This window comes from Protopterus annectens, chromosome 15.part0 (genome assembly GCF_019279795.1).
Source record: "Protopterus annectens isolate FY-2018-M chromosome 15.part0, PAN1.0, whole genome shotgun sequence".
NCBI lineage: Eukaryota > Metazoa > Chordata > Ceratodontiformes > Protopteridae > Protopterus > Protopterus annectens.
The window spans coordinates 621,253,373-621,274,073 of NC_056749.1; the positions used below are offsets into that span (position 1 = coordinate 621,253,373).

General features: G+C 38.5%; 1 protein-coding gene across 1 annotated transcript in view; it reads left to right on the forward strand.

Moving 5' to 3' along the window:
* Positions 1-10,328: 10,328 nt before the first annotated feature.
* Positions 10,329-20,701, forward strand: part of SLC6A14 (solute carrier family 6 member 14) — a 357,534-nt gene continuing 347,161 nt past the window's right edge. The window contains exon 1 of the mRNA XM_044057456.1: positions 10,329-10,579. Coding sequence (XP_043913391.1) covers positions 10,508-10,579 — 72 coding nt within the window. The 5' untranslated portion in view covers positions 10,329-10,507. The remainder of the gene's footprint in view (positions 10,580-20,701) is intronic.

Below are 20,701 nucleotides of genomic sequence, written 5' to 3' on the forward strand. Positions count from 1 at the left end.
CCCTATATTTGTCTCATTCCAGGTCCCCATTGAGACTCCCCACTGGTACTCCAGCACCCTCTCTGTGAACCCATTGCTTTGTCTCTCTGCCCCCAAGTAGCTGATACACACACTCTTTAGGATTTAATTTTCACACACACACATACACCTGGGAAAGGCTGGCACAGATTACCCACTCTAGCAGCTTTGCTCAGAATATAAGGTAGATTTACTGCCACCAGTCAGTTACTGTAAGGATCTTATAAAGGGTATCTAATTATACTGCGCAATATTAATACTAATACAAATGATGGTAATTGACCAAGGCAGCTAAGCATTCTGGAGTGGTCCACACAGTGTCACCAAATAAATATAAGTACTCTCAAAGCTTAGTTACATTCTACAAGGACCAGCCACAATAAAAGTTTGAAATATATTTAATAAATAATAAGAACATGAAAATATTGTATATATATATTCACAGTAAACCACAGAGTTCAGATCACAAGAAATATTGAAAAGAACATTGATGGACAGACACAGACAAAAAAGAAAAACAATATCTAAACTAGGCTTCACTATATTCCTGGCTAATCTAAAAGAATTGTTGTTCCCTAGTTAAGATACTTACTACCACAAGGCAAGATGCTGTGGGTGAGGGTCTTTTTAGTCAGGTTCCCCGAAACGGAATACTCAATACTCTATATTTTCTCTTTGTAATATCTAAAATATAATTTCCAAGAGGGCTGGCAGAATGACCTCATCTGGTCACCTGAATCTAGGTTCTCACAGTATTCCCCTTTGAAGCTGAGACAGGAATTTAGCAGACAACTACAATACACATCTAAATGTTTATGACAGTGCCTGGGGCCCTCCCTCTTTTTACTGAGCTAATGAATAAAAGCTTTTTCCCCAGACCTAGCTCTCTGGTCCTATTCAGCACTGCAGGGTGCTGTTTTAATGGCTTAACAACTCATTTATATTTCCCTTATTTTCCTTAAAACAAGCTAGCTGGTTAACCATTGCTGTTCCAGTATTCTCTATTAAAACATATACATTTAATTCAGTTATGCTGTTATATGTACATTCCTTTTCATTTCAGCAGGGTGCACTGTTGACACATTTCAACAAGTAAACTTCACAAATACATTTTCAGCAGAAGAATCTGTACAAATCAGTCTGATATACAAATGGCATACAGTTATAATACATTTGTAACACAAACATCTTGCACAAATGAGTTTGATAACCAAAGGACATATCTTTCTCTACAATAGTCCATCTGGCCATGCTGGCAGTTGCCCTTATTATCACACTCATTAAGGTAATAAATGAAATTTAGCACAGTATATGTACCCCTCACTACCCTTGCAGTGCTAAAAAGTCATATTACTACTCCTGTTGGTCAAGATTTTTACCATTGTGCAGGCAAGTTTAAATTGTTGCTAAAAGAGAGATGGGTTGTCGTGCTAGTCCCTCTGAGCTATGCCATAAAATGCATCTTCCTGGGCTTTTAATGTACAACAGAAATCCAGCACGATTTGTTGTCTCTTTTCAAAGAACGAGCTCTTGCACTACTACACAAGGGGAATAAAAGCAGTGCCTTTAGATCAACAGTATGATGGCTTCTGTTCTAGAGTCTTTACCATTCCCAAACTAATGGGACCATTTAGTTCCATCCTTTACTTAACATTCTTGAGTAAATTTATTAAGGTATGGAAATGGAAAACAATTTCTAACCTATCTTTCAATATACTAATACCCACAATATGTTAAGTTGGTGAATGTAGTTATGAAAGATGGAGATTTATATACATGATTTTGTCCTGCCCAGAAAAACATCCTTAAGTTAATGGTCAGCAACAGGTATTGTCAATGCACAGACCTATTTAAGGTGCTAAATGTTAGTAGCACCATAAGCCAAATGTCAGGCACCAGTTCATCTTGTTACAATTGTTTAACTTATTTGAACAGAATAAAAGTTCATCTTTCACTTCACTTTGAAACAGCTTTTTCTCAAATCTCAGTTACACAATATTCAGGGAATTCAATGTATGGGCATAGTCATAGATTATCAGCACACAAGCATTTCCTGTCTTTAGACAAGACATAGGAAAATTAACCCTTCTCAAGAGGGTTTCATTCAAGTCGCACGATATTAGCAAGTGAGTATCTTAGGGGTCTGGGATAATGAGCTTCTTCTGTGAAAATAGCAACTCCAGTACTAGATTACATATGAAAATAATACAGTGGTCATGAAGAATAAACAGAAAAAGTCATCAAGTCTCTCTATAGTGCTAGTGAAAAGGTAATCCTTCCAGGAGCATCAGGGTGCTTGAATGTTTAAAATTTACAACGGCACTCATTTCAGAGACCGTTCCCATATCACACTATTATTACAGATGCCTCAAATGTTGAATGGTTGGCTCATTGTCATTTTCTTTCAGTATGAGACAAAATGGCAGACACCAATCAGAGCTCACCACATAAATGTGAAACAGACATGACAAGCTTGTCTAGCTTGGGAAGTGTTGGCTTAGCCATTGCACTGATGTCCCACATTGATTTAGACAGACAGTACGATCGTTTTGAGGTATAATAACAAGAAAGGAAGAGCTTGTGCATTCCTAAGTTACCGTCTGTTTGGAAATGAACAATGCATCCTCCATGACACCTCAGCATGACAGGAGATTCGCTCAGTAGGGTGATGTCAGTAGTCTGTGACTGGCAGTTAAACACTGAAGGTTTTCTTTACATTGTTGCAGAAGTGCAGCCTTCCTCAGGCAGTCACATTTGATTTTCAGACAAATGCTCAATATCTAAAGTTCTTTTGGGGAAAAAGCAAAGTAAAACTTAGATCATAGATGCCCTAACCTAAAAATGTTATCAAAGACTGCTGTGTCCATATCCAACATCTGTGATTCAAAGGGTAGTTTTAAATGCTCTGCAGGACAATATCTGAATTCCTCTCAACATTTCACACTGCACAGAAGACAATGGATGTCATTAATTTTACAGATAACTTGTCAATCTTTGGTGATTTTACCTTTCATCCCATCTTATTGTTACAGCTAACAAGCACACAGAGTTCTTCATCCCAAGCTGGCATGACTAAAACAAAATATCAATGATTTTCTGTGATGAAAATGTGTCCTGAGAGGATTTACCAATAAAAATTCCAGAAGTCCACCCACAGGAAACTATACATACAGGTATGAGCCAAAGTAAATTGACTGCCAAACTTCGGCAGCTGTTAGGTACATGCTGGACTACTTGTTCTCTTTGTATGCTTGCAGTTAGCTTATTCATTAATTTAGATGTAGCTGCTTTGTCAGCATATATGCTCTGGTCACCCACTTTAACTTCTTTTCAACTTAATTTTTTTTCTAAGGAAACTCCATATTTGAAACTACCTACAAATAATTTAGCTCTCATGTGAAATTAAAATTTTTATGGTGGAATCATTGTCATTAATCTCTTCTGAATCAGCACAGTCAGAAGACGTGAAATACCAAACATGGAAAATGCTGCTTCTAGTTGTAGTGACATCTGCAAGGAGAATTTTATAGCTACAGGATATAATAACCATCAATCCTTGTTAAGTTTTCAGTTGAGGTCGATTAGCTTTCAAAATAAATCCATCACTTATGCCCATGGTGAGAGCAGATGAAATTTATTCACTCAAAAAATTTAACTCCCACTTTTGGGTCCCAAGACATGACAATAAAGGGGAAAGAGTGCACAACCAGAGGACATTCATAAGCATTAATATTCTATATAGGCAGAAACTGCAGCAAGAAGACAGCCATGCCAGTTAACTGTATGCATTAGGAAAGGGAAATAGTGATTTCCACTGGTAAATGAACCTAGCAAGGTAGCTGCATACTTACATTTCCTTTTGTTATGTCCTGGTAAAATAATGCAAGGGGTGATAAAGCCTCATTCTACCTGTCAGGGCAACAGTGCAGTTTCAGACATTTCAAAATTATTTGAGCATAAGATGCATGTGAAGCTTCCTCATGGCAAGGAATTTCAAGATTTGCTAAGCATTATAAATTACTTGTGCAGTTCTAAGAAAGGTAGAACTGTCATGGAGTCTTAAAGGGGCCATTTAAACACCATCACCACCCCAACACCAGAGGGGTGCAGCTTGAGTTTCTATGTGTATACCTGATTCTTTCTAACTGCTGTAATACTTTCCCTTTAAGTAAGATAGCACTTACCTTACCAGTATTTCTTCAACAGAGAAATGTTACTGTAGTTGGGCATACTCACTCCCCAAGCCCCTTGTAAAGTGCATGAGAACACATTGTTAGTATATGGTTTGTACTACTTATATTAGGTATAATTTATGTATTTGCTAGTATGGCATATAATAGGCCACTTTCCACATCATTCCGTTTTTGATAGCCATGTGAAGTACAGTTGTACATGGAACTTGCCATAATAGTAGATGTTTGAGTAGGAACCCTGCCCTAGTCATCATCCAAGGGACTTCTGCTGCAGGCAAAATCTTGACTTCTGGCCAGTCTGACTGAACTGAATGCCATTTTTTCCACAAACAGGCCAATTCCACCTTCTTCAGTTCCACATTCCCAGTATAAAATTGATGGTGTTCTATGCCATTTTAAATCTCTCTTGTTATCTCCTAAGGTTTGGAGTGCAGTTCCTCAGAAGACAGGGGTCCTAGCTTGACCTATGCCAAAGGACCAGTCAAGACAAACATCACAGAAGTGTGGTCCTTCTAAGGCAACCTAGAGCAAGGAGAGGAGAGGGTTCAGAGTCCAACAGGGATTAGTTGCCAGCCTGTATTACTATAGAGAGGGAGAAGGGAACTAGGAGCCCTAACCATTACCAAGATGCCCTCAGGTAAGGAGGGAGGGATGTGGGAAGAGAACTAGTGCTGCAACAGTGATCTTACTCAAGCATCTACTGTTACGATAAGTTGCTTATCTAGCTGTCCCATGTTCTTTGCAAGGATCCCTGTTATTATCAAAAGAATGATTCATAAAAGCTTTTAATTCTTCTATCATAGAAAGTGGGGGCCAGAGCAAACTCCTCAGGATGGCAGAGGAGAACCCTGCTCTAGGTCTAAACTTGATGCAGAATTTATAATGCCTTGAGAAAGTGTGGACTGGGGGCCATGTCACTTTCACTACGAGGGTCCAAGTGTTGATCACACCAAGAGTGCGGTGGTAGATGTTATGCACCTGCTTTAAATCTGAGAAAGCACTTTGTGACTTCTGCAAATGGAGATATGTAGGCAGGCATCCTTTGGATTCAGAGTCAGAATCAGCAATGAGAAGTCAAAAGAGTTAAAAAGGCCTCAAGGAATAACATTTTTAATTTGGAAACCCTTAAGGGCTTGTTTAACCTGAAGAGGTCCAGGATGAGCCTCCAGGGTCCATTCATTCATTGGGAGGAGTACTTTACCCTACAAGTCTGTCTCAATTTGATGAATCCAGGCATACTGCAGCAGAAGTAGCAAGAATGATTTTGTACAGGAATGTCCTAGATTCTTGCACCTGTAGAAACAGATGGGTCTTTTAGGAGCAGAGGATTTTGTGTCTGGCTCCAAGGATTCAGCTTCAAGGGCAACTTGCAGGGTTCCCAAAAACACTGAAGGTCCTGCAAATGACTTAGGACAGTCTAACTCTAGAAACTCCATATTTCTTTTCTGTGAGGTTGGCACCTCATGAGGTAGCACATAAAATAGTCTCTCATAGGATTAAGGTTTCCTCAGAAGGGACAGAGACCCTGTGGGGTTAAGCCAGGGACACAGTCTTTACCTTCATTATCTGTAGCATGTCAAAGGAGTCAGGACAGCTGGAACCTATAGTCCTGCTCCTCTTTATAGTCTAAAAAAAGAGGAGCCAGTTTGTAGAGGAATCTAACTCTTCCTTTTTTTTACAGAGGGGACTCCTGAGTCAGATGCCTGGTCCAGGACTGGTTGCAGGTTCCAAACAAATTTAAGGAAAACCTTGGCCAGTGTGAATCAGTCCTGCAACTGAAGTAGGAAGATCTGTGGGAAACTAGACTCACCATGTGGTAGGGGCTCAGAAATGGCTGACATCCTTTGATCAGATATAACAGTCCTAGATGAACAGCTTACTATCAGAGACTTACAGGTTCACAGGGAGTGTCACTGAACCGCATGTTTGAAGTGCAGGCATCCTGCTTTACTACAGCATTGGGAATTCTATCATCTCCTTCCATAATGCATTCCGGAAACTCAGACACCTGGGAATTAGTCCTTGATTCCACAAAAACAAAGTCTTCAATGGTCTAGGAAGACATGTAAGGTGTTGAAGTAGTGATGGCCAACAAAAGAGCAATGCCAGATGTCTAGGTTGAAGTAGCCATCTTCAAGGCAAGCCTACACACATTGACTGGCAGCCTCAAATTTTTCCGTCTTGCCTTGCTTACCTTGAGGCTATAGGGAACTTTTGAATATGGGTTTTTGGCTAGGCTTATAATGGTCTGCAGACATATTGGTTAGTACTTACCTGTTAAATCCTGAACAAACTGAGCAAGCAAGCAAACACATCATGATCAGGCCCTAAGCAATACACATGCTGTGTATGAAAATCTTTATATGGCATTTTTATTTTACTAGAAATATACAGATTTTTTTTCTTGAGTAGACACTAATTTCATCTGAATGTAAATCAGTGAATCCCTGACTAACCTAAATTAAAAATATACTATAAAAATTATAGCAATTTTTCCCTAATAGGAACTTATCTGACCAGACTTAAAGAACAGGCTACAGAAATGGCAAACTAGTTACTTATTTGTATTTGTTTTCTGGGGTAGAGCACTGATCTCCATTGACCTTTTTCAGACTCAGACCGGGAGCGATGTCTGGTTAGGTGACTTGATCAGTCACACAATCAAAATGGAGGCAGAGGGAATCAAACCTTGCACTTCTGGAGTACAGGAAACAGCTCATTAACAGCTTCTTAATCCTCTAGGACAACTGGCAGACCTCCTCTAAGCCAAATGTCAGATTAAGGATCACACAGGCTAATGTCACCTTTATTCTGGGATGGTGCAAACACTTTGATGAAGGTGGATAGAGTCTACTCATAGCAAAAGGAAGTTCATCTCTAGAAAAATGGTCAAATGTCTGGACATTGCATATAGCAGAGATCCTTTGAATGGTGACTGCACCAGTGATTCATATGAAGAGCATCAGAACTTATTTCACTCAAGAACTAAATTCAAATGCAGTGATGTCCTTTTGAATAGTGTTAGCAGATACTGCAATGGAAGAAGGTGCAAATATCAGTGGCAAAAAAGTAAGCTACTTACATGTCTGAATCTAACTCCTGCAATACTTCTCTCTTTAGTCTCTACAAGTTCCTCACTCAACTGTACTTTCTAGTGTCATATGAAGAGTCTACACAAAGTATAGAGGAAAGACTCTCTTGCCAATATTGTCTCTTTTCCAAATGAATACTCATAAAATGATGCCCGGCCCAGTTTTATTTATACTGTTTGATAATTCAAATATAGAATGGTTCTGAGATATGTAAATGATGCACTATTTTGTTCTGCTCTGTATCCAGTAAGTAAAGTAAGTATCTTCATCTAAAATCCCCCACTTGAGGACTCTGGATATCCAGTAAAGGTCTGTGTAGTAGCCAGACTAATGTCTTTTTAATTTCTCCACATAGTTTGTGTTTCTAATTACATGACCCATTCCCAAGTCAATTTATGATTAAAGTTCATTAAATAAATGTTGTTCCTGATGCCCTGTGCACCTTGTACTATGGTGTGATAGTCAGGAACTTAACAATAAACCTGAAATAGATTTGGTAAATATCAATGTTCATCATACACTAGTACCACTTTTAAGTGATCTGCTTTTCTCACTTCTAAGTCAAACAGAAACTGCTGTTACATGTATCCTGCTTTTTTATTTTCTGTAGATGGCTCTGCTTTGAGCTTCACTGCTAGACTCATCTCATGTGTGCCATTCATTTCTTACTAGTGTTTTGTCTGAGAAGAAAGCAAACGTCCCTGAGCAACTTTATAAAAGAACCTTCCAGAAAGATATTGACAAAAGGATAGTGTGAAGCTAATATCTATTACAACACAACCATAACAGTTGCATGTTAAGGGAAGCACATATCCATTATAATGCAATCATAATAAAAATACAGAATTCACTAGATAGAGACACACGTTTACTATTACATATCCTTAGCATTATTTTAGATTTCATGCAATAATTCAGCATATATCTACTGAAATGACTGCTTTGATCATAAGTCTGAGCTGATGATCTCTTTTTGTTAACTGACACTGCACTTGTATAATCAGATCTCTTCAATAAGATGCAAGTTATTCTGTCACCAGTAAGAGTACCAAGTGAAAATAAAACCAGGAAACCAAAGTCACTGAGCAGGTGCATAGAGAACCTAACAAGAAATATGTTGTCCTGTCTGAACAATCTTGCATGATACTATTCATCTCTGAAAGCCGCATTTTTCAGTTGTTCTTAATATGCTGTCATCTCATGGACTGTCTTTAGTTGTGCCTTCATTACTGTTAAATTAAAACATCACTTGTTAGTAACCACTTAATGTACTTTTTTCCCTATCAGTCATTTTCAAGGATTGCAACATACCTCATTGAGACAACTTCAACACTTCCTGTCTATATTTATAGAACAGGCTTACTAAAGCTTTACAGCATATTTTGTGTGTCGTCTTCAAAATATGAGCTCAAAGTTTATAAATGGGGCAAACAAAAATTGCCATGCTTGTTAATAAAAGAAAGTGCGTTGCATAGTTCTTGTCTCTTCTCATGTTTCAGTCTGCCTGCCACTACACTTGGAATTGCTCATCTCCATTTTTTTGATCTGCCTTTCTTTGTCTTGCCAGTTTTATACAGGCAAACTTTTGGTGCATTTTTGGATATTTGACTGTTTTTTATTATTACAGAGTATACAAGTCTGTGATACAGTGTACACATCACACCAGTTACAGCTGGGACTCCAAGAGTATTAACAGCATAGCATTCCTCACTGCCCATATCAAGACAAGTAATAATTATCACCTGGATCTGACCCCAAAGCACAGTGGGACAATGCCCTGACTGCAACCCAGAAGACCCAGGGTCAGTTAGCAGGCCTAGGCACTGAAGAAGCCAAATGGGAAGGGATAGAATTACATGGTCAAACATCAGCGCACCTGACTTTAAGGACACATTTTAGTCAGTTCTCAATACTTTTATTCCACCTTGCAGATACCTGGGTGGAATCTTGTCAGGAATATGGCAAGTATAGCCTACCAGGGATGATTGCGCTTTAAGTCAGGATCACGGCAAATGGTAGCATTTTACTTCATCTGTGGTCCTGATATTGTAGGGTGGAGTGTGCCAGCTGGCCAAAGCAAGATGGGATTTTATATAAAAAAAAAAAAAATCCTAGAAAAATGGCTAGGAAGATTCCATACACTGGGTTTATTCATCTTTGCAACTAGTCAGCTTTAGGAATGATGTCTTTGTTTTCATCCCAGATTGAGATTGGGAGCAACAGGGCATTCTGGATCAAAAAAGAGTAGGATTCTTTCCTAGGATGCAGTTGATTGTCAGAGGACCACATGCTCAAAACTGCATTCTCAACTATTGATATAGATATAGAAATGCGTGGGGGGGGGGGGCACATGCACATGTGTGTGCTTGGTGTTTGTAACATATCTGTTTACACACACACATCAGTATATGGCATTTACCTAAACTGAAGTCCTATGTAGTAAAACACTAGTTTTAAAACAGGATAAAATAAGTCACTGATATCTCCAGTAAGATTTTTTTTTCAGATAAGCTCAATATTTCTTACACTGTATTACATTTTTTGCAGATTAAAGAGTGGTACTGTTTATAAAAATTCCCTCCAAGACTGTATTGTATTTGTTTTTGTAAGTATGAGTGTGAGAAATAATTGCCACAAGACCTTACTTTTTATTCTTTCAAAAAAAAAAACAGTTTCAGTATTACAGTTTTATTTTGCAGCACTTGGTGTATTGTGGTACTTTTTAGGTACTGCCAAAACACATTCTGTGATCTTTCTCTTAATCACCTTGCAGGTTGTGAGTTATATATAACCAGTGAACATGGTGCTGCTGTAAGTAGATAACCAATAAATGAGTCTGAGTCCCATTCAGTACTGCTGTAATGTGATCACACATCAATTCATTAAAGTTTACCTTTTAAAAAGAACAACTGTAAACTGTTAATGATATCATTCATACTCTGTGTGTCTTAAATGTCACTGAGGTTTCAAAATTTCATCATTTTTAATCTGAATTGATGCAATCATGACAGCTTAAACCATAAATGATTTTACTGTGGGTGGCTGTACTGATAAAAAGACAGGTAAGAGGAAGGAACTTCTTTCAGAGCAGGAACTTTAGTATCAGGGAGAGAGAGAGAGAAACTGCATCAAGAAAGGAGAGAGAAAACAGACGAGTATTGGGCATCAGTCTATAACAGTGACTACAAGAGGAGGCTGAGAAAAATGAACAAAAAGAAACTTGCTTTATCTGATTTATCAGTGTTTAGTTTTCAAAAGAAAGCTGCAAAAGAGGAGGTAAGTTTTTTTTTCATTACAGCATTGATAAACTTTGAACAAGTGCAACTGGAATGTGCAAATGTTCATAGAGCTGTTAACAGGTGCATGTTTGGTTTTCTCCCGCTCACTGATTCCCTTTGAAAATTCTTTCACTCCTTTTTCACTCCACTTCTTTTGGAAACAAACACATTTAGATAAAACCTCATTCCTGCATTTGGCACATTATCAGTTTTAAATTAATGTCTGCCTGATTACCTGTGGCACAAATATTTCCACATGAAAAAGCTAAAGTTAAAACATAGTCTTTTAATTAAACTGTTAATAATATAGACACGAAGTACAAAAAAGTAAAACTGCATTTTTATTATTTAATTTTTTTGCTTTTAGGTGACCATCTTAGTTCCACTAGAGTTACTCTATTTTCAGGGCAGACCTAAGGTGGTATTCATACTGATTAGAGATAATTGTCTGTGATCCAGAGAAATTCCTCTATATTTAACGGTGTGCAGTCTCACTACATAATTGTAGTAGAATGTTTGTCCATTATTTCTGCTCAAGTTGTATGCCCCTCTGATTTCTGATTTACTTACAGAATAGGGCTGATATTTTTATGTTTTTGCTTTGATTGTGTATGTATTGAATGCTTTGCAACTTTTATTTAAAGGAAATCTTTTTTCACAAAGTGTCATAGGATGTTTTATATACATCCAAGCTATGACGCACTCAGGCAGAAGGAACTTCGGTTTAATGTCTTATCTGAATGATGGTACTTAGCAACTATGCTGTTTTTCCTCTCTCATTCTTCACTACAATGCCAGTACTGAAAACTAGACCCAAGCTCCTGGTGTAAGAATAGAACTCATAATGTTCTGATCTTCCTGGCATGAAAGATGAGAGTGCCAGTATCTTTTCAGTATTTATTTATTTATTTATTTATTTATAGATGACAAGCAGATGTTTTAATTTTATTAACTTGATATCTGATTAAAACCTCACTATGCATAAGCACCTCTGATCATATGCAAATCAGGAGCTCTGGCTGACCTGCTTAGAATCACACATCATACAAATGGAGACTAAGGGTTTCAAGCCTAGAAGTCCAAGCATTAATAATTCATGGCATCCACTCATTTAAGCTATGCAGTAAGACTGAATCTAATTCTGTTTGTGTTTGCTCCATTCAGTTAATGATTTATTTTTGAGTTTATTACTGCATAAATTATGTGTCAATGAAGGCGAGGAGAACAGAAGCTGAGCTTGCAGTTTACTTATGCAAATCATTGGACAGTTAACATATGAGCTCTTGAAAGGAAGGGGCCTCTACATATGGTCAGAGGTTACCTGGCATTCTATGAAACTGTCCATTGCTTCTTAATAAGCCATTATCATTTTGTTCCTCTTGCAGATTGTAGTCAGGTTATGTTAACAGAAAATAATATAAAACTAGAGTGAGAGAAAGAATAAGACTAATGAGAGATGAATTAACTCAGTTCTTCCCATGTCCCCACTTACTATACAGGATGTTGGCATGAACGGTCTCACAGGACTTCAGGTATGACAACATCTGCTTATTAAACATTCACACTTCAGTTAAAGCCAAACTACATACATGTACACAACTGCAGAAAAAGCCTTCTGCTTAGACATTGTTTTAAATTACAGAAATATGAAAGGAAAATCTTAGGTCTCATATGGGACTTGAACTCACCGTCTCCTGCATTCCAGGATGGATTTAATCCTCTAAAAGTAATTTTCTTTTCAGGTGGGAAATCCCTAGCATGGAGACTAAGATCAAATTAGATAAAGCTTAACAGCTCTCCTGTGTCTCATCCAACCACCCTGTGTATCACTTGTGAAGTCTGAGCCACCATGGATTTGAGTTGCTGAAGCCAGAGCCACCACAGACATGGCTTGTTGCCTACTGGCTGGTCTTTCCATTTTAAATTTTTCTTAAGTAACCCAAGATTAAACCATCCAACTACAGACTGGGAAACCTAGACCACCACTAGTGCACAAGCACAGAGATTCCTGGACTTTGTCAATACAAATGCCCTGGAATAATTAGAGTACCCACTAGGGGGAATGACATCTTGGATTTTGTCCTTACTAATATGGGACCATCTTGTACCATCCCTTGTGTATCTTCAGCACTTGTTAGGTCCGACTATAAAGCCATCTCCTTTAAAATAAAACTGAAACCAGAGATGCCTTTCACTCAAGGTACTTTCAGAAGATAAATTGGCAAGTGTCAAATGCCCACCAAACCCAGTTAACTGCATTGAATATACAGAAATGTACACCATCACACTACACTAGCATGTAAACAACTGCATAAATGCATCCGTATCCTGTAGGAACAGGGGCAAGGGAAACCCCAAAAGCAAGTTCACATGGTGGACCCATAATATCAAGTTTTATAGCAAAAGGAAAAGAATTTTGACCAAAAGTAAGAAGACGATTTCCCAGAATGTTAGAGCTCATGTCACTAAAATAAATAAATAATTCAGGAGCTTGATAAAATCCATCAAAGCCATGTTTCTGGATAAAATACTACACAAGCCAAAAATAATCACAATGCATTTTTTTAGTTATGTTTGTAATCTCAAAAGCATAATGGAGCAATGTGCTGAGTTGATTGTGAATGTTGTTACCTACACTGAAGCTGAAGACATAGCTAGCCTACTGGCTGATAAATTTAGCTCAAATTTTATCCCTCTCTCCCCCCATCTATCCCTCAAGATATACCTGAAACTTGCTCACCTCCTGCTATCACACAAGACCAAGTCCTAAAAGTGCTATCAAAAGATTAAAATACTGCACTGATGGATCCTGACAATATGCATGGCTGTATCTTAAATAGCATGATGCATGATTTAGCCACACCCAACAACACTTCTGAATCTTAGCCTCCATACAGGTTTTTTACCAAGAATGGAGAACAGCTATAGTCATTACCCTGCATAAGGGAGGACCTTCCACAGACCCAGGCAATTACAGACCCAGAAGTCTGATCAGCCTCATATGCAAAGCCATGGAAACACTTATCATGGAATTAATCAATAAATTAGGATGTAGGGAACCTCCAAACACTGGACCTACCTCAGTTTGATTTCATCAAGTGCAGATCATGATTACTCAACCTGGTGGATTTTTTTAAAAAGTTCGCCGAAGCAATAGATGAAAGCAAACAGTACACACCACATACCCCAACATAGCCAAAGAATTCCACACTGAGACATAGCACAAAAGCTAAATAAACTTTGAACAAACCCTTGTATTCCCACTGGCTTGCCAACTGATAGACAGGATGCAGATAATCAAAACAGGAGAAGTTACCTCCACAAAGAGACCAGTCAACAGTGGAGTCCTGCAGGGTTATGTGCTGACACCTCTCCTGTTTGACATCAACTTTTCTGAAGTAAAAGCCAATGCCAAAGGGCTCTGGTTGACTACGTTTGCAGATGACTGCAACCTAGGAGCAGTCATTGAATCCCCAAATGATGTAACCATCCTGCAGGAAGGTTTGTATCCAATAAATAACTGGTGTCAAAATCATGTTCTAAAATTAAAAGCCAAAAAATGTGTAATCGTATCCTTTAAGAAGTTATCTATCCCAGATAACTCCCACATTGACAATATGGTCCTAAGAGCTAACCCATTTGTTTGGCATTTGGGAAGTTATGTGGGCAGTTTGACCAACGTGTCTATTGTAAGAAAGTTGTTCGATATTATACAACTTATAAACAAAAGGGAAAGTGCTGAGATCTAGGGATGTCATTATCTCCCTTTACTCAGCCCTCATTAGACTAGTCATTTAATATAATGCCCCTTTGGCATGTATCTTTCCATACTTGTGCAGCAACTGGAATGCCCACAGGGAATACCTTACTAAAAGGATACAAGGCCTAAACAACATGTCCTACATGCACCGATTTAAAGTCCTGTCACTATACTCAGTATCGTACAGACTAAGAAGTGACCTTTGTCTTGCATAAAAGGCATTCTCTGACCCATTATTGATGGATTTACTGTACATCAGTATGTCAAATGGCATCAGAAATACTCAGTTTAGGGAACTAAACCTCTTCTCTAATATCATCAGATACTGCTGCTATGAAAAGATTCCCTGTCCACATAAAACAAAGTTCATCCTTGTCCATTTTCAATAAAAGAAAAAGAGCTGGAAACAGCGCACCAAAACCGCACTTGTCCATTTTCAGCTACAATTTAGATCCGAATATGAGAAATGGAAAAAATATCACAGGACTGCCCCGTGTACTGCTACTGGACAGATGCAGTTCTAAATGCTTTATCCCTTACATGGGTCCCTTCAAATTATTTATGGTAAGATCCCACTTATTCTCATTAAGGATACTATATAATTATCGACCGTGGGATGGGTAAGACCAATCTATAACCAAATGGAATAAGTTATTTTGGGCACAGGCAAGGCTATGGAGCATGTCATCATGGAACTTATAAACAATGACATTGGTACTCTCCAAACTCTGAACCCTACCCAGCTTGGGTTTGTAAAAGGCAGATCATGTCTCCTAAACCTGATAGACTTCTTTGAAGCGGTCACCAAAGCTGTAGATGAGGGTAAGGTGGTACACACAGCCTATCTAGATCTCGCCAAGGCTTTTGACACCATCCCCCACTCTGGAATTAAAGACAAACTCACTAAACTAGGTATAAATCCCTATGTCACAAGATAGGTTGCCAACTGGCTCACTGACCAAACCTACACTGTGAAAGTAGCAGACTAAATCCAACTTCAGACCAGTGACAAGTGGAGTACCACAGGGTTCAGTCCTAGGTCCTCTCCGGTTTGGTATCTACTTCTCTGAAGTACAGGCTAACACAGAAGGTCTTTGGCTAACGAAGTTTGCAGATGACTGCAAACTAGGAGCCATAATCAAATCTCCTAATGATGTCGACCTCCTACAAAAGGGCCTCACTGAGACAGATGCCTGGTGTCAAAGCCATGGCCTCAAGCTCAATGCCAAAAGTGTATTGTCATCCCTTTTGGTAAAAACTCTGTACCCATGAACTATCACATAGGCGGTAATCTACTTAACACAGAAAGTGTGATAAGAGACCTTAGGACACAGGTGGACAGTAGTCTCTCCTTTGATAATCACATTGCCACAGTAGTCAGGAAATCCTTCTACATGGCACACCTCATCACAAAAGTTTCTCATCCAGGAAAAAAGAGGTCATTGTTCCCCTCTACTCATCACTCATTAGACCCATTATAGAGTACAACGCCCCTTTGGGAATGTACCTCACAAGACATCTACAACAACTGGAAAGGCCAGAGAAATACCTCACAAAAAGGATTACTGACCTCAAACAGATGCCCAACGCATACCATCTCAAAAAACTCCAGCTTTACTCGTCGCATATCGGCGATCTCTGCCTAACATACAAAGCTATGTCAAACCCAGAGCTGTTGAACATGCTCCACGTAAAGAAGTCCCAATCCCTCCAAGCTACATGCTCTAGGGACCTAAACCTTGTCACCACAATAAACAGAACATGCTGGAGGGATAGATTCCTGTCTCAGAGACTTCCCATACTCTGGAATAAACTACCTATTTATATCAAACAAAGCTCCTCATTAGCACTCTTCAAGAAAAATCTTGATCACTGGATGGGAGATAGGAAATTCACCCCGGGGATCACTTCTGTGGCTCTGCTTGACAGGGTCACAGGAAAATCATTTTCTTTGGTAGCAAAAGCCAGGGTACCATTTGGCTAGGCTTATATAGGCCCTAGAGCCAATAGCCTAGAACCTACGTATGACCCTATTAACCTATATGGGCCTGATAGGTCAGAGCTCTGAAGGCTGGGGTGAAACAGACATATCTCCTTCTCAATCTATCCATTGCTCTTGCTGTCTTTATCTGAATTTAGGGCATTAGCAGCAGGTAGGAGTTTAGAAAACTTGTCCGTAGACACAAAAAACACAGAAGGATCTGCCAAAAGATTCTTGTACAGAAACTTTAAAATCTTTAGGTACTTTATAGAATTTATCAGGCCTTTTAGGAGCTACTGGCTGAGAGTCAGGAGCAATGGAAGTAGCCATCAAGAAAAGCCTCCGGAACAGGAGAGAAAAAAGAAGCAGCAGCAGTGTCTCCCTCTTAAAGATTATATCTTTTTTTTGCGCATCAGAAATTTGTTTTGATTCCCATTTGAAATATTTCATCATGTACAAATGATGATTTTCTTAAAAGAAGATTCTTAACAAAGGAATCGGTAGAAAAGGGATAATTATCATTAGATTGGCTCTGAGAGGAGTAGAAGCAAAGAGTGCTAATCAGAGTTCGAGTTTGCCTTCTCATCCTCAGAAGACGTGTTTTGGGGTGTAGCAAGAGTAGGAGTAGATGATACAAAAGATGATGACTTGAGTGTCATTATGGCCTTAGAGCGACCCTGGGAGAAACCCATCCACTCCTTTTCCTTGGACATCTGAGGAGAGGAATATTTTTCATTTTCTTGGGGGGAGGTATTATGTGTGACATCTGCTTTCACAACATGTGGAGGTTCCAACCCCTGACGTATCTCAAAAAGTGATCCCAGTATTTCCTCTCAAATTTACAATATATCCTTGGGTACTTTGGAGATAATTAAATTGGGTTCCCCTTTCTAATCAGTGTCAGGAACATCAGTCTCTATTCCAATAGTGTAGCTAAAAGTTGGAACAAAATTCTTACATCAATCAGAATGGTCTCACACCTTTAACCTTTTAAACCATTACTAAAAGACTTCCCCTCTGCCTCCTGGGCTTTGTCCCTTCTCCTTATCTGGGACATAGATCTGCTTACACCCTTCACCCCCTTTCTTATACCTCCCTTTAAACATTAAATCACTTAACCTGTTTATCCCATTCTAAAATCTCACTTTACTATACTTCTTAAACTACAATACCTACTTCTAGTTAGCACAGCAAAATAACTGTTCTATCACTACTTCTCTATTAACGCTTGCATTTGCTTATCCCCTTTAATACTTCACTCTGTTGTATTTCTTAAATTATTCCCATGTCTTTTACACCACTCTTCAGTCTTAAATTCTAAATACAATGCTTGTATATTAATGTTTATGAATATCAATACAAACTGTGTTATACCAATTATGTTACATATTCACTGAAACTGCATTATAAAACTTATTGATTGCTTTAAATTTGTTACCTTGGAGCTTTGTTTCCCAGGCCTCTACTCTAAAAGGACACTTGTGCCCAGCTGTACTTTTCTGGTAAACAAACGTCAATAAATAATTAAATAAATAAATAAATGCAGGAAAAAACACACCTGCCTAGATCAGTTAAACTTGCAGAAAAAATATCTGCACTACTCATCTTTATCTTTCAGACCAAACTTCTTAACACATTTTACATCCTTACTACTTTCTGACAGTGTTCCACAGGTGAAATCAATAACCTCACAGGAGCAGGAACTTCTGAACACAGCTGTATGAGTTGTGAAGAACAGTTTATGATTTGAGTACAAATTATAGAAATACTGACATATTTGTCTTTACTTAGTAATATAGGTCATTCTTTTGCAAAAGAAAATGGGGTTCACAAATTATTTTTGGCCATAGTTCAAAGTGAAACAAACCATTGCTGTCCTGTGTTACACATTCAAATCCCTCTAGAATGTGTATTATTTGGTCAGCTGATGTCTAGAACATTAGCTCTTTTACACATTCAGTCAAAAATTAGAAGCAACAACATAATGTATGCATGTAAAATGAGCAGCATTAACCCAGTAGCAGTGCAATAAATAAAGTATCAGCTGAAAGATGAACCAGAAACTACTGTAACCAATACAATGTCTGAAACCCCTCCTTTATTTGGAAGAAAAAAGTGAGAGTTTATCTATTAAAAATATATCCGCACTGTAAAATAAAACAATAAGAGCGCGCATCCTGAGTAGTGATACTTAGCTGCTGCAGAGCAATTGGAATGCAGCTACTGGCTTAGTAAGCACAATCTACTCCTCCCAACCAGAGTCCTCACTCAAATAGTGGGGGGGGGGGTCTCATCACTCTCCTTCAGTAACCCAGGATATCTGCTACTACCACAGACCCTCTGCCGTGCAACAGTATACCTGCTATACAGACTCCATGATATCATAAGAGCACCTCTACTAAGACACAAAAGTTTGTGGGCATGTCAGAGATAGTAATAAATTATAATATACCATTAGAATAGACCCTGTATTGAGACTGCACTGTTACAATGTACTATCTCCACTGTATAATATGGATTTAAGTTATTTTTACTACTTTTGTTTTGCAACATGATTTTAGCTGAAATGTGTCCCTTTGATCTAGTTTGTATCCCATAAATAAATTCATCCATTTAGATAGCTCTCTAGTGCACTGTATTTAGTACTGTGTTTTGTTATCTTTATTATATGTGAATGACCAATTTATTGCCATGTAGTTAGTAGGGATTCTGCTTGGCTTAACTTCATAAAATGACTTCTGTGTGGTGTTCATAAAACTAGATTCGAGAGTATACTCTTAGCTGCTTCAGATTATATTATAATACACTATCTTCAAAGCAACCTTCCAACAGTGTCTTGGAGAGTTTAAACTTCAGAACCTTGTTTGTCCCATGTAATTCCTGTAACAGAGCCAAATCCAGGTGTGACTGAATAAATATCCTATTGTTTGTGCAACACTTAGAAGTAGACACAAATATGTTTTATGTAAAAACATAACCATCAGATGCCCCATAGACATACATTTAATTTACTTGTAGATTTTTGCCCTACCAAATTTTCTAGTGCAACACTGAAGTTCGAATGACAGTGTGTCAGCAAAGTATCATCTCAAAATCGCACATGAGTAGGAGGCTTGCAGTTTGTCAGATGGGTTCATGGTAAAATGGTTGGCGGGTTTTATTTTGCTAGTTCCTGTTTTTAATCAAAAAGTACTAGTGACTTCATCAAGATGATGTAACATTCGGGTTTAGAAGTTTTCTCCTTATTCTTAGTGTTGTACAATCTTGGAGTTAGCATATTTAGGGATGCGGGTTTTGAGAATGCAGGGGATTGATTCCCTGCAACCATGCTGTCATTTAAGCTTTTTGTTGAAGCTATAGTGTGCAAGCTTATTTATTTGTTTGTTTTTTGGTGTAAAGCTGTCTGATGAAATTTACTACAGGTGATTCGCTGTGGCGACCCCTAACCGGGAAAAGCCGAAAGAAGAAGACAAAACCACATCAGTTGATGTGAATGTCTTTGAAGGTACTAAAGGTACTCAAAAATAAGGGCACAACATGTTAAGTTAGATTGCCCAAAGTCAAAATCCCTGATTGTTCTCCATAGGAAATCATTACTGATGAGGTATCCAACTGTCCGCTGGCAGTCATTTGTTTGCATTTATGCTTTTCCCTCTCTTTTGTGTCTGTGCAGCCATGAAGTTGGTACATACAAGTCATAGCCGGCCTTAGGCATAAGTCAACTAGGCAGCCGCCTAGGGCGCCACTCTAGCAGGGATGCTTTTCCTGCATTTATTTGGTGTAGGCAGACCAGGATGGGGGCAATAGGTGTGTGGGGAGGGGTGCTGTGGAGCCCTTTTGCTTAGGGCACCAGTTGACCTAAGGCCAGTTCTGATATAAGTTAAAGGTGCAGACGGTCTTGATTCCTGTAAAAAGGAAAAACAAATCCTCATTTTATATTTTTACCCTGGGCTGTGTCCTAAGGCACCTTAACTTCACAAGTTGAGTCCTCACTGAGTTGTGCTTTATGGACTCTAAGAGGAAGCCCACACACCCATGCAACCTCCTTAGTGACACAGCAGGTTGGTTATGGATTATTGTCCAGAAATTATTCCCAGTACATCATTGCCTTGGAGCTCTATATGTTCTTTCATTTCTGGTGTGCCATCAGTTTATTCATTTGGGTATGGGGAACTGAAAAATATAAGTAAGAGATAGCTCCAATATTAAATATCAGTGTTTTCCTGAACTCAGTTTTGTTCATACTGATAATTTAATACATTAAAATTTATTCAGAACCTTCCAAGGGAATGGAAAACTATCCTTATATCAAAGTATAAAACTAGAGTTATGGCTTAAAATGTACTAAAAGCTCCTGCTATATGTGTTACTCCGTCTTA